General features: G+C 37.0%; 1 protein-coding gene across 3 annotated transcripts in view; it reads left to right on the top strand.

Moving 5' to 3' along the window:
* Nucleotides 1-15,704, top strand: part of LOC122809173 (amyloid-like protein 2) — a 1,365,390-nt gene that overhangs the window by 1,034,039 nt on the left and 315,647 nt on the right. For all 3 annotated transcript variants that reach the window (XM_044080467.1, XM_044080466.1, XM_044080465.1), the window contains exon 10: nt 14,872-15,000. In XM_044080467.1, the coding sequence (XP_043936402.1) occupies nt 14,872-15,000 (129 nt within the window). The remainder of the gene's footprint in view (nt 1-14,871; nt 15,001-15,704) is intronic.

The following is a 15,704-nucleotide window of genomic DNA, read 5'->3' as shown; positions in this document are numbered from 1 at the left end:
ATCAAAACAAAATACATCAAAGATCTGGTACGGCATAGCATAAAGATCTGATACAGTAGTAGCACCCATGTACTGCAGACTGACGTCAAAAATAAATGTAATAGTTAACATGTCTTGACTATTTTCAGAGTAAACACCGAATCTTGGATTTGTTCAACTCCCGTAAGGAATCCATTTATTACAAAAATGTACTGCTCAAAAGAACTTCAGAAAGCACTAACTGATTGGCATAAAGTCTGTTACCTGTTAAATTTCAAATGTACGTTGCATACAACTGCAGAGTGCACACTCATGGTGTGAAAGATAAAGTGGCATAGACATTATTATTTCTACACTACAAATTGCAGTTTGCCAATTGCCATGAAATCTTAAATGTCCAAGATTGTCCATGGCCCCTAACACATGAAGCTAAGGTACTAAAGATTTTTACCTTTAGAACAGCTTACAGCAGCCATGGAGCTTTGCTGCGAGCCACCTAGCAGCTCTGCAGGCTTTTCCCCACTTAATGTCTTGCTGTGATAACAACATGCTAGGTAAAAGGTTGGGGGAGAATCCCAATTTATGTAATGTGGAAATTGTTAAAAACAGTGGTGTATAACTTCCCTGGAAATAAATCTCAAAAGAAAAATAAAAGAGTACTTAAAGAAACACCAAAAGTACTGATGATTTTATATTAAAACTGCTTTAGCGGCATTAAATATTTTCCTGTTGCCTAGCCATCTACTGCCATTACTGGTATTCTTAAGGATACCACTGCCGATAACACAGCGTCCAACACAACAAGTTTTCAAATCAAAGTTGACTGTTAGAAAGTGGGCACCTTACATTCTAGTCAGCAAGCTAGCCGTACAACAGAAAATGCTTCATGACTAATTATTACCAGTAAACAAGGATCACAAATGCATTTCTTTTGAATTATTCCAATCTCACCTTGTGTTTTGTTTTAATTTATTGGTATTTCTCTTCCTCTTAAATTGTAAATAGCACCCAAACCACTCAGTAATTGCCACATCCTCTTTGGTTGGCAGGTGCTGAAAGTTGTGTGTGGGGGTGGGTGATAGATGTAAATAACATTTTTTTTTTTAAACTTTCCCTGACCCAGTCTCAAACAGGCAGTTAGGCACTGTCTCATGATGCTAATGTCATCGCACATGTTCTTGCACATTGAATGTTTTACTGGATATGCTGGTGATGCGTGATGACATCAGCAGCAATGAAAAATTATAAATAAAAAAATTGGGATTTAAAGGGGCCACTTGGAAATTCATGGCACCCCATTATTTTGCCCTCAAAACAGGTAAATACTGAGGAATTCAGTATGCTTGAGAGGTATAGTTCCAGTGGGTCATACACTTTAACTAATCTGGGTGTGAGACTGGTTTTAAAATAGACTAATACTCCTGCACCTTTAGTTCCATCCTGTGTAGTAGCTGATCTAAAGGTATGAAAGACATGATAACCATGCACTGCCTGGGTACTCTCCATGACTTTAAACCATGTCTCCATTACTATACAAATGTCTACACTGCGCAGGGAGAGGAAGGCTTGCACAGAGTCGAGTTTCTTGTTAAGACTTCTAGCACTGAGCAGTACCACCTTCAGATATTCCTCCATTGGCTCACTAAAGTCAGGAGGCTTATCAATTTGGCATTACCTGAAAAAAGCATTATGGGGATGGAAAAGGTCTTTGCCAATATCTGGAAGCCTAGAGGGAATAAGTGCAGACCTTCCCTAGCAAAGCAGCATGGTCTGTCAACCATGTCCTCCAAGACTGTCAAATATTGTACCCCTTTGATTGACATCAGAGGCTAAGTCAATTGTTAAAATAATTTTCTTTTGGTATGATGACATCATCCTTGGAGAAGATAGTATGCTGCTCACTGCTAAACTCATACCTGCCTGAGACACAGAATCAGAACGTACAATCATGTTTCACTTCATATAGCCAAAAGAAGTAAGCCTTAGGTCATTAACACCACATAGAGTATGACAGAGTCATACTGGTACCTGTGGTTCAATTAACTTAGTGCCTGCATGACTTAATGGATCCTAGCCTTGAAAGGCAGCTAACCGTGACTCTCTCTTTACTGAGTCTGGTGAGGAAGATTTATCATGCCTCACTATATAAAATCACCAATGACCAGGACCTTTGACTGTGCACTGGTTTACCTTAAGGGATTAACACTAGAGGCATTTGATATGATGTTACTATATGCAGCTGCGGCTGGTGTTTTAATGGAGTGTTTACACGATGGCTGGGGGCCCTGTTTTGATTATGCTGTGCAGTAGGTCTTAATATTTTTAGGAAGGTTACATATATGTGCCTTGGCATGAGTAGCTTTATGTGTAGGGTCTTTTCCTTGTGCAGTAGGTGTGATGCAAGTGTCACTGAAAATGTTTACAGGATTAGTTTTGTTTGTATGAGATAGTTTTGCCTCCAGTGTTAAAGTGTATTTATACCTCTCACATACTTTACCCATTTTATTAAGAATAAGTGGGTAGTCAGAGTACATGAGGCAATTGCTATACTGCTTCAGAATACCCATCTCAACCAGACTGGCCACGTAGATAATCTGGAAGCGCATATGCATGGCCACTAGGGAGGAGTGAGGAAAACTTAATTACTGAATAGGTCTATAAGAGAAGGAGCCTGATGAGCAATGCTTAGCTATGCACAAACTAGATGCTGTAGAAATTTTAATAAATTGTGCGGAGAGTAAGTGTATTTTAAGGGAAACTTACACTGTGAGAGATTGATGTCTACACACTTTACAAGGGTGATATATGCTGCGAGATATTGGTTACTATTCAGATCACTACTCGCCACCACCATGTGGAGATCAGCAGGTCTAACTGAATAGTGTAAAAAAAGTCAAAATGTGTAGATATTCAACACAGAAACACTCACTTACCACTGCTGTGAAAAAAGCAATGTGAGAAACAAGCACTGAAACAGTGGATGTGGTAATAGAAGTCTTAGCTTTTGTAGAGTGTAGCAGAAACCAGCAAAACACTTCTTCTCAGGTAGTGTGTTCATAAAACACCTTGGAATTTGTAGGTTATGAGCCAAGCATAGCCAAGCATCGTGCAACTGTGACGCTTAAGTAGCTGCAAAGATTCAGTAAAAAATAACACAAACAATCCCTGTGGCCAGCCAAAAACAGTGTACTTAGATCAGAACAAATACACTTAGAATAACAGGCAGAATAAGCCATCACCAACAATTCCCAGTTCAGAATGGTGGAGTCTGCTCTCTCCTCCTACAAGAGTTTAGACCACAAACCTTAATGCAAAATAACTGGTTTGGAGCCCAAGTGCTTAAACCAGAACTAAGACACTTTTAGAATAACAGACACCATAAGCCTTCAACCAGTAATTCCCATCTCAGAAGGGTGTAAGCAACCTGTCCTGCCTCAACAGTGCCGACCACAAACCTTCCTTATGTAAGATAAGTTGTTTGGATCTCAAGTGCTTAAATTAGAACTAAGAGGGTTAGAAAAATAATAACATGGAAGGAGGTTAGACAAACGGACAACAACTCAACCAGCTAAAAATAAAAGAATCATTGAGCGTTTTAATCCCAGTAAACTGAACTTCATCAGAATAATCACAATGCCAGGAAACAGTCATTAAATACATCACACCTTAACTAGATTGATTAGGCAATTATGCAAATGAAATGAACTAATAAAACACTAGCTAAATGTCACCTTAAAAACTTATACAAACTATATATAATGTAATATAATATAAAAATATATATAATATAATAGTTCCAAGATGAAAGGTGCACCATCGACTGAAACAAATCCACGTAGATATTAAAAAACACGATTTATTCACAACAAAGTACAGGCTCCGGAAAGTAAGCACTTTCACGTCCTTACAACGCTTCCTCAGACTTCAATGAAACCTAAAACAAATACCCTACTTTAAATACACAATTCAAGCAACAGCTGTATCTGATCAATGTAGCTAACGAATCAGTCCAAAAAAATCAAACACCGACACAAACATTCATCAACATCTTAAACAGCCTTATATAAACATTAAAAATACTGAATATAAAAATATATATGCATGTACATCACATATAAACACACAAAAATATTAAAAATACAATATGTTAGGAAGAAAGTGCTATATTCAATGTTTTAGTGGTTTAGATGCCAGAAAGGGTTTTAATGTAATTTTATCATTTAACCCATATTTGTGTGCTTGTAGCCTCAATATCCATTTATTTTCAAGCTCTTCCGTATGACTTCTTATATTACCTAGCCTATTGGATCTGGCAACCAGTTGTAGAACCCTAAACTTAAAGCAATGCTGAGAACCATACTCCAATATATGCTTGGCTAAAGCATTGTTGGTGTTTTCCTTGTTAATTGCATATATATGCTCCCTTATTCATTCACGCAGAGTTCTATTGGTCTTACCAACATAAAACAACCTGCAGAACTGGCATTGAGCTACATAGATTATGTCCATAGTCCTACAATCCGCATACCCTTTAAACAAAAAGGTATAACCTGTGAATGGGTGTATAAACATATTATCATCGGCTATGTATTTACATTGGTTGCAGCTACGACAGGCAAAAGTACCTGTCCTTTGTGACTGCATCACCTTATTGTTAGGTTGTTCATAACATAACATTCTTTTAAGGGACTTCATGTTTCTATATGCTATATTGGGTTCATCTTCTACTAAATTCCTAATCCTATCATCCATTATAAGTAGTTTCCAATTGTTTTGTATGATGCGTTTGATGTAACTGTTCCTATTGGTAAAAGGAATAACCAACCTGTTCTTCCTCTGAGATGTGGGTACTACATCCGAGGAATTAACATTGTCCCTGTGGATAAAGGGGATACCCTTGTCAGTTCTATGTGTATCGCCCTCCGAAATGGCCAAGCGTATCTCTGCTGGTTTATATCCTCTTGAGGCAAAATTATTAGCTAATTCTACCTTTTGTTGTTGTTTAAGATGTTGACGAATGTTTGTGTCGGTGTTTGATTTTTTGGACTGATTCGTCAGTTGGCAGAAACTCAATTTGGACACTAGTTTTAGTTACATAAGGATTTTATTGGAACAGTATAATATAGTGGAGAAAGAACTGACTAAAGAGATTGATATTATTGAACATGAACTGCTCGAATTACTCGATAGGAAAGAGCAGAATACACTTTATAATGATCTAAAATCGATGATGTTTTCCCTTGATAACAAGTCCCTGCAGGACAAAAAAAGAAAATTGGAAAGGGATTTCATCGATTTCCAAAAAGGGCAAGTATTTTCTTGGCCGAGAGAGAAGGTTGCCAACCGATTTAATAAGAAGGAGAATCACGCATTCAGCACCCAAAGTAAGCAGGTCCCGAGGGACACAACAGCTGAGCGTAGACCCGCCCAGATAGTGACGACAACGGCCAATCAAGTTGATGCAATTCCATCTTTTGAACTGGTAGAATCTAATATGGCTGCCAAAGCAAACGGATCAACAGGCGTCAAACCAAGACAGATTACGATTGAGGCCATGGTGCATTCGAATAATGAAGGGAATATGGCTATACCCAAAGCATCTGATCATGTGGATGTAAATGGGTCGAGAGATGTTCGGAGAAAACAGCCAACCATCGACTCCTTTTTGGGGATATCTGAAAGTGATGTGTTTGTGGAAACGGATGGGTTTCCTTCTTTTCCACTTCCTATAAAACCATACGAGAAGAGGGCCTGGTCTCCTCAAAACAAGGTGAGGAAAAGAAAGAGCACGGAGGAGGTGTACGAGCAACAAAGAAAAGCCCTAAAATCAATCAACAGGGCCTAGTAGTGAACATCTCCAGGTATGAGCTCAATGACAATGAACTATCTGTTTTGAATAAAGGATTGAGTTTCATACCGTCTGGTTATACTGATATATCAGAGGTTATTGTTGATATCAAGTTATTCACTAGGAATATTGCTTTAAAAATGTTGTTTGGGCAAGAAGTCTTAAGTAATGCTAGTAATGATTTTAATAGACTGAGAAAACCCTCGACGTTTGTGCCACAACAGCATCCGCTACTTGAAGCGTTTGAAAGGGCCTGTGAATGTAATCTTTTTGACTTGTATCAAAGTGAAAATGTCAAATCTGATTTCTTTAACATCACGTCAGGCGAGAGGGCAGCTATTTTTGATTTACAGAAGAATGATGCCATTATTGTAAGACAGGCAGACAAAGGGGGTGCCGTACTTCTAATGGATAGTGTGATGTATGACAATAAGATGGAGCAAATGCTGGCTGATAATGATACTTACAAGCCCCTGACTGTAAGTTTACTTAATAAGCTAATAAGGGATGTCCATGGGCATCTTTATGTTCTCTTATTGAGTAACATTATAGATGCTGATTTGTATAAGTATTTTATAGTGGAGAATCCACTGATCCCCATTGTTAGGGGCCTACCCAAAATCCGTAAAGAGTTGTATGAACCACCGATGAGGCCCATAGTCTCCAGCAAGGGGTGGCTCACTGAACCACTTTCCATTTATTTAGATAAGGAGTTTAAGCCGATTGTTATGAACATTAATCAAGTCCTCAGAGATACCAAGCACTATTTGGAGAATTTTGCATTATTTAGTAGAACAACGCCCATTGGCAAAGAGGACATCTTAGTGACTCTGGATGTTAAGTCCTTGTTTACTTCCATACCCAATAATATTGGGATTGAATATGTCAGGTTACTTCTACTGGAGAATAACATCACCAGTGACAAGATTATAAGGTGGATGCCACTATTAGAGATAGTGTTAGAGAATAATGTCCTAATATATGAGGACAATTATTTTTTACAAAGAAAGGGGGTAGCCATGGGAACTCCATGTGCAAACTCGTATGCCAATTTGGTATTGGCATACTGGGAGAGCATGTATATTTTGAATAATGCACTGTATTCTGATAAGTTGAGGTACTACAATAGATTTGTAGATGATGTTTTTATTGTATGGGGTGGCACGGAGACACAGTTACATGATATTGTGCATTATATTAACAGCACTACTGTGTTTTTGGCCTTTGAAAGTTCATATTCAGGGGAAGCAATAGAGTTCCTTGATGTCAGAATGATTAAAAGAAATGATGGTATAGACACTGAAATGTTTAGGAAGCCCTGCTGGAGGAACAACTTGTCACACCGTAACAGCATGCACTTTAGACATGTGCATGCCAATATTATGAAGAATCAAGTATTGAGGGCCTCGAGATTAACAACTCAAAGAATGACATATGAACAACAAAAGGTAGAATTAGCGAATAATTTTGCCTCAAGAGGATATAAACCAACAGAGATACGCTTGGCCATTTCGGAGGGCGATACACATAGAACTGACAAGGGTATCCCCTTTATCCACAGGGACACTGTTAATTCCTCGGATGTAGTACCCACATCTCAGAGGAAGAACAGGTTGGTTATTCCTTTTACCAATAGGAACAGTTATATCAAACGCATCATACAAAACAATTGGAAACTACTTAAAATGGATGATAGGATTAGGAATTTAGTAGAAGATGAACCCAATATAACATATAGAAACATGAAGTCCCTTAAAAGAATGTTATGTTACAAACAACCTAAAAATAAGGTGATGCAGTCACAAAGGACAGGTACTTTTGCCTGTCGGAGCTGCAACCAATGTAAATACATAGCTGATGATAATATGTTTATACACCCATTCACAGGTTATACGTTTTCATTTAAAGGATATGCGGATTGTAGGACTATGGATATAATCTATGTAGATCAATGCCAGTTCTGCAGGTTGTTTTATGTTGGTAAGACCAATAGAACTCTGCGTGAACGAATAAGGGAGCATATATATGCAATTAACAAGGAAAACACAAACAATGCTTGAGCCAAGCATATATTGGAGCATGGTTCTCAGCATAGCTTTAAGCTTAGGGTTCTACAACTGGTTGCCAGATCCAATAGGCTAAGTAATATAAGAAGTCATACGGAAGAGCTTGAAAATAAATGGATATTGAGGCTACAAGCACACAAATATGGGTTAAATGATAAAATTACATTAAAACCCTTTCTGGCATCTAAACCACTAAAACATTGAATATAGCACTTTATTCCCAACATATTGTATTTTTAATATTTTTGTGTGTATATATGTGATGTACATGCATATATATTTTTATATTCTGTATTTTTAATGTTTATATAAGGCTGTTTAAGATGTTGATGAATGTTTGTGTCGGTGTTTGAGTTTTTGGACTGATTCGTCAGTTACATTGATCAGATACAGCTGTTGATTGAATTGTGTATTTAAAGTAGGTTATTTGTTTTAGGTTTCATTGAAGTCTGAGGAAGTGTTGTAAGGACGTGAAAGCGCTTACTTTCCAGAGCCTGTACTTTGTTGTGAATAAATCGTGTTGTTTTAATATCTACGTGGATTTGTTTCAGTCGATTGTGCACCTTTCATCTTGGAACTGTTTTGGGACTTTGCTGTTGTTAAAGGTGCTTTGCTTGGCAAGAAGTTTTTTCTTTTGTATATATAATATAATACCTAAAAAAAATCCCCTATCATAAAAAATAAGCAGCTTTAAGCTTAAGTAATGCACTTAATGATATCTGGTCATTAAGGCCAGGCAATTCCATTGCATTCACACTGATCTGCCATTTACTTTATTTGTACTCCAAAAAATCGTCCATAGGACCCCCCCCCCCCGATAACCCAAATCAACATGGTTAATGACAAAGAATTTTAGAAAAGTGTTGGGAATTTAAACTAACATGATTATGTAGTGCACTACTGTCAAGCTTGTTCTTGATGTCATAGTAATGCTGATAAATTATTTGCTTTAAGGCCCTCTTAGTTTTTCCTATATAGAAACCATCACATAGTTGACAGACTGCAGTGTAAATAAGTTTACAGTCAAAATGTTGACATTCATTTACATGACAGCCTCTTCCTCAAATATGGCAGGAGCGACAGTCGGAATGTCGACATTCATGTGTACGTCCATTTAGGAGGATGTACACAAGGCATGGACTCAAAGCATGGTTAGCAATGGGAGTTGCTAACACTAAGATCGACAGAACATTGTCTGTCTTGTTGCGTCGACCATACAACCTACTTGATATGTATGAGTCGAGGATATGTGTTGCGGAAATCACTGTTCGCATTTCTGACTTTCATTCTTTTGATGGTAAACCATGTAAATCACTCCTTTTGTGTAACAATAATATTTTTTCATAGGTCTAATAGTGCCCAAGCCCTTGAGAAACAAATGATCCTGTTCTAAAATGTGTTTACATTGCATACAATGTCTACATTTAAAAATCCCACCTTTATCAACTTTTTGTATAGGTCTTTCAAGCAATGTTTTCAAACTAACATATTTTTATATACTACTTCAGATCTGTCACCAATCAACGTTCTTAAATCAGGACCCTGAATGAAATCCAGTTTACCGTGATGAAAGCGCTCAATAAATCTTTTATTGTTAGCTGGTTGAGTTGTTGCCCGTTAGTCTAACTTTCTTCCATGTTTTTTTTTCTAAGTTTTGGTTCTTGTGTGGTACCTAAGAGAGTTAGAATAACAGTTACAGTGTAATCAGGCTACTAACAAGCAGTAATAGATGCAGCAGATTAACTGCATTGGAACACTTTAAGAAATTGCAGCAAAAAGCTAAATAAAGTGGGAAGGAGCACAGCTATAGTAAACCCAGCTGAATAAGGTGCATTTTTTGTTAGTAAATGGGAAGGTACTAAACAGAAAATAATTCAAGTTTAAGAGACCAAGCAGGAGGGCCTTCCCAGTTGATCTCTTGGTGCCCTGTGGAATAAGCTCATGAGATGACACTGTGGGGAGTGCCTAGAATAAGATTTATTAGGGGCTGGCAAATCAAAAGCCACCAAGTTTAAAAGCACAACAGGAATAGGGCAGATGGATGGGAAAAGTCAAATGCAGACAGAGCTCAGCAATAGTCAGGCAGAGAACAACAAGTCACACAGCACTATAGCTAAATTAAGATACCACTAAATATAGCCGGACTTTGAAGAAGAGCAAAACTGTTTATATTTTTGTTGCAAAACATCATGGAATATAAATGTAATTCTCATTAAACAGTTCAAAGTCATTTAGCTTTAAGCTACACAGCACAGTACTACAAAATATATCAGTAAAATCAGTCAAGTTAAAATACCTATTAGTGTTTCATCCTTGTTTCAGTGTTATCAGTGTAGAATATGTGATCTTTGACCCAGGAAGCAACATGTCAGCCTTTACAGCAAATCTGATTTCCATTGTTGTTTACATCGGCATCTTTAGCTGTAGGTTTTCGTGCAACATGTGACATACTTCTCAACCTGGAAACATCAAAAATCAGGACAAGGGCCCATGAAAAATAGGTACAAGTGGCCAAAAATCTCTACTCTGATTAACATAAAAGTTGGATAAGTAATTATGTAACCCCACGCACATCAATGGAATTGTGGGACATCAACTTTTAAATGCAAACATGAAAATCAGACAAAATATGATCTTGAAACTCAAAATAAACAGAACAATAGTGTTCTATTTATATTAATATTTGAACTTGTATCAGACTTTGAACTTGTGTAAAACTAAAGTACAATTTTGTTTTATAAAAATAAACTTAACTATGTGCTTCAGCATTCTACATTAATATTAAATAACACAAAATATAACCAGAACAAAACTGTTTTAGTTATATTAACATCTGAAGTTGTATAAAAAACTTTGAAGTTGTATAAAATTAAAATACAATTCTCTTATATAAAAATAAATTTAACTACTACTAATCTACAACACATATACAATCAAAATAAATACCCATACCTCTTAATCTCTTAGAGCAAAAAATCATTCTGAACAAAGCCACAAATAATGGGGGACTAAACAAAGGTACAGAAATAGTTACACTTTTTAAATACTGCTCTGCTTGACCAAACTTAGACTGTTGACAGAATAACAGGTTTTGCATAGCATTAATTTTCGGAAGTATGAAGTCTGAAAATGAAATGTAATGTCTGATGCGTGCCATAATTTTCTGACTTCACTTCTCAAAGATCTGCCACTGCTAGTGATTTGCCAGAAAGCTGTAATTTTATGAGAAAAGGACCCATACCAAAAAACCAAAAGCTTAATTCCCTGCAGTAGTTTCAAGTATGCACAAGCACCTAAATAAAACATGTCTCCCAGACCCCAACACATCCTTTCAGCAGTATGTCTTGAAGTATGTACAAGCATCAAAATGAAAGATTTACCTCCAGTGATCCACCCCTTCAGTAGTTTCAAGTATGCACAACAAGCACCACAATGAAGCATTTTCCCACCCCAGCATCCATTCCCTTAAGTAGTTTCATGTATGCACATTGCACAAGCACTAAAATGAAACATTTCTCCCACCCTAGCAGTCAATTTCTCTTCAGTAGTTTCAAGCATGCACATTTCACAAGCACCAAAATGAAACCTTTCCCCCACCCCAGTGATCCATTCCCTTCCGTTGTTTCAACTATGCACATTGCACAACCACCAAATTAAACATATCCCCCACCCCAGCGATCCATTCCCTTCTGTAGTTTCAAGTATGCACATACTGCACAAACACTAAAATGAAACATTTCCCCCCATCCCAGTGATCCATTCCCTTCAGTAGTTTCAAGTATGCACATATTGCGCAAGCACCAGAATGAAACACTTCCCCCCACCCCAGCGATCATCCATTCTCTTCAATAGTTTCAAGTATGCACATATTTCACAAGCACCAGAATGAAACATTTCCCCCACTGCACCATTCCCTTCAGACAGACAAGGCCCAGCATTTATACTCTGGATAGGGTCCATACCTCTTAACCTCTTAGAGCAAGAAATTTGGACAAAGTCATAAATTATGGGGACAAATGCCCAAAAAAAGAGCAAACTTTAAATATTGCTCTTACAATCATAGAAAATTGATAGAAATAACAGGTTTTGCATTAAAATGAATTTTCTGAAGGGTATGAGGTCTGAAACTTAAATATCTGTCATTATTTTCTGACTTCAATCCTAAATGATTTGACAATGATTTGTCAGCAAATCAAAATTTTATGAGGAACATACCAAAAATTTGAGGTAAAAATCTGGACAGTTGAGTGGTATACTTCATCATGCATCTATAACTTAATAATAGGTGCGCTGCAACTGGTGTTGGCATTTAGTCAAAGGATGCAAGGAATGTATGCATGGATTCCTTGTCTTCTGGCTACAAAATGATCTGCACACACGCCTATACACAAAGACTCATGATTGTGGAAATCTATGAATATGGAGCAGGAATGTAACTGCAATATTCCAAACTCAAGAGAAGACTGATTTCTTTAACTAGGGTTCTTTGGCTTTAAGAGGAGTGGAAATACCAAACTCCTGAGGGATTTGTCGTTTGATTCACAATACAAGTATGCTGTGGTTAATAACAGCATTGATTTTGTTTTCAGAGTACAAAGCCAAAGAAACCAGCAGCCATCCACTCAGCAATGTCAGATTTCACATAACATCTCCCAGGGTAAAGACCAGACTTTTTGTTACTACTTGGGTGGGATTTTGGTACTTTGCATTTTCATTGTTTGTGAACTGAAGAGGAGTGCTACATGGTTAAGCACCCCCCACCAAGTATTGATACAGTTTTTATTTTGATCAGACAGGTGTAAATTAATAATGCCTTGCATGAAATTTCATCCCCCCCATAAATAATGTGAAACCAAGAACACTTGACTTGTGGACATGATGCCTGTTTTATGCCAAAGAGGACAGTCAGTGTCACCACTCTGTTACAGATATTCCAACAGATGAACGGACTTTCAGGATGACAACAATGAAAGCAGAGGCTAAGGACTCAAAGAAAAAATGTTAACACACACAGTAGAACAACACAGACACCTGCCCTAGCTAGACCTACCTAGACTAGAAGCATAAGCATTGTCATTTTCTTTTTTTTTTTAACCTGGAGGAGCTGGGGGAAGAAGTGGTGGTGATAAATTTTCTTCTCATAAGTTCTTCAGAAGAGAAGAAGATCAGTCCAAGTTGTATGACAACTGTTGTTTGCCACACTAATGAATAGCTTGCCTTCCTTACTTCCTTGCTCTAATTAATTTAAAACAAAAAGCACACTACAGTAGCACAGAACAACTGATCTCAATTGTGCAGTCCCCCACCTGTGTTCATTACTTCTCTCTTTTTCTCTAATGCTGCTGCCACTGCAAACACATTGCCATATGGAAAAACACAAAGTAGAGTACACACGCCCTTGTACCTCATCCAAATTCCGACAGGCTGGCGGTCTGCTGACAAAGCTGACATCATCACGCACGTCCCTTCACATGATGACATCAGCAAAAATTTGAGAAAAATACATAAAAAAGGAAATTTGGGAATTAAAGGTGACATTCGGGAATTCGTGGTACCCTATTATTTTGACCTCAAAACTGGTAAATACTGAAGAATTCAGTATGGCTGAGAGGTATGGTACTTGAGTGTAGAGGAGAACTGTTGGCTGTCACTAGGATGACCCACTGTACTTCTATGACTCACAAAATTTACTTTGTGATATATATTTTAATATATTAAAAAATCCAGCTCCCACAAGAAAATGTACTCTACCTGAAGATATGTCCTTGTATCACTACATTGCAGCTATTTTTTTTCTTTTTGTGCACTTAAACTGGATCAGATAAGTGCACAGATATACTGTTTAAGTGAGAGTTGAGTTATTAATTGAGAGGTGATAGGAGTTCACAATTCAAAGTATTAACAAATTAAACACATGCCATTATTTGCAGAAATTATAAAAGGTTCAAGAGTTAAAATATAGAGTGCACTTTTCTAAATCTTCATAAAATATCTGAAAATATTAATTGCAAAACAGAAGACTTTGTTAACGATTATTATGTTTTTGTCTAATTTGAAAGACAGGCTGTTAATCAGGAATAACATGAGTGAAAAGAATTTTGGGACCTTTTTGGTTAAATTCATTCTGGGTGAATGTTGCAAGAAATAAAGGCCAGAATGCATTTCTGAATCGCAGAGAAGAAGATAGAGGTAAATGTGGCTTTTTCTCAACAATTCAGAGATTTGGTGAAAATGGGACATTTTGTGTCCTACTGCTTCCTGGTGGAAAAGATAAATACAAAACTTGAGTGCCCTGCTGATGGGACTGGTGGCAACCTTAAACACACACACACACACACACACACACACACACACATACACACACACACTTTTTTTCTTTTTTCTTTATTTACTTTTTTTAAAAAATTATGCTTGCTAAGTGTAAAAAAATGTAGGTATTTGCTTTTTCTTCTGTCTGAACTTCACAATGACTTAATATGTTGCTGTGAAGCAGCATACTTGCTTTTCACTGGTTCATTCTCCAAACAGAGTAGAATGTACACATTCCTCATTCTTTAAGTGATTCTTTCACATGTGGACCTTGCTTGTCAGAGCCTGGCATTTTATCGTTCCATGGACTGTAATCTTCATGGATTTTACCGAAACATCAAAAATTATATAAGGGACAGTTTAAAAATATGAGACAAAAGCTGCGAAATGACAGTTGAGAGGCATATCATACTGAAAACTTAAGTTAAGCACAGTATTGAAATCAGCTATGGTTATTGTAATTTTGCTGTGTGCTACTTATACTGGCTGCAAATGAGTTCATAAAATTAAAATTTATAAAAGGCTGTTAGTAATGTCTTGAGTTATTGTAACTTTATATGATAATTCAATGTTCACGATGTGATAATCAGATATGGTGCAAAGGCTAAGCTAAGCAGACTAGTAAGTAACACATAATGGCCTGTTTTCTGTATTTTTCTGCAACATTAGCCTGAGAGAGTTCTACAATCGTTGAAAAGGTACATTCGAGCAGAGCAGAAAGACCGTCGCCATACACTACGCCACTACCAGCATGTTATGGCTGTAGATCCTGAGAAGGCTCGGCAGATGAAATTTCAGGTTGGTCTTTCAAATTTTCACCTTCACTTTTTAATGATGATGACTCTGAAAAAGTAATTAATAAGGACAATTTCAAGTCATCCTTGTACAGTACAACTTTCACCTTTTCACTTAATTTACTTTATGGTATTGAAAAAAAAAAAAAAATATATATATATATATATATATATATATTTATATATATATATATATGTATATGTATATATATATATATATATATATATATATATATATATCTTTCTACACACACACACACACATATATACACACACGCACATGCACACACACGCACACACAAACACATACATTCATATCTGTGCATATCTATATCTATTTATAATTTCGAACATGTTTGTTGAGTACTCACATACTCAAAAAATATTGTCAAAACTTCTGATAGCGACCGAGAAAAAGAACGAACGAAAAAAAAATGTCAACAATTCGATTCAAACATGCCACCACATCCGGTGTCATACAACACACATTTTGCAGGGGGGCAAGCCCCCATCCCCCTGCAAACCCCCCACACCCCCTACAACTTATATATGCAAACTCCGAGATTGCACTACAGTGAGGGAAAGGGTACATTTCCCGATCACCACTATAGTGCGATATCCACTTGATATGCTGAATTCACAACAGCGAACACAGAATACCATTTGCTGTTGTGCATTCGGCATGTTTTGTTTCACACAGTCAGACCT

This window comes from Protopterus annectens, chromosome 8.part0 (genome assembly GCF_019279795.1).
Source record: "Protopterus annectens isolate FY-2018-M chromosome 8.part0, PAN1.0, whole genome shotgun sequence".
Lineage (NCBI taxonomy): Eukaryota > Metazoa > Chordata > Ceratodontiformes > Protopteridae > Protopterus > Protopterus annectens.
Note: the sequence above shows the minus strand (reverse complement) of the source record. Positions and strands in the feature narration are given on the sequence as shown.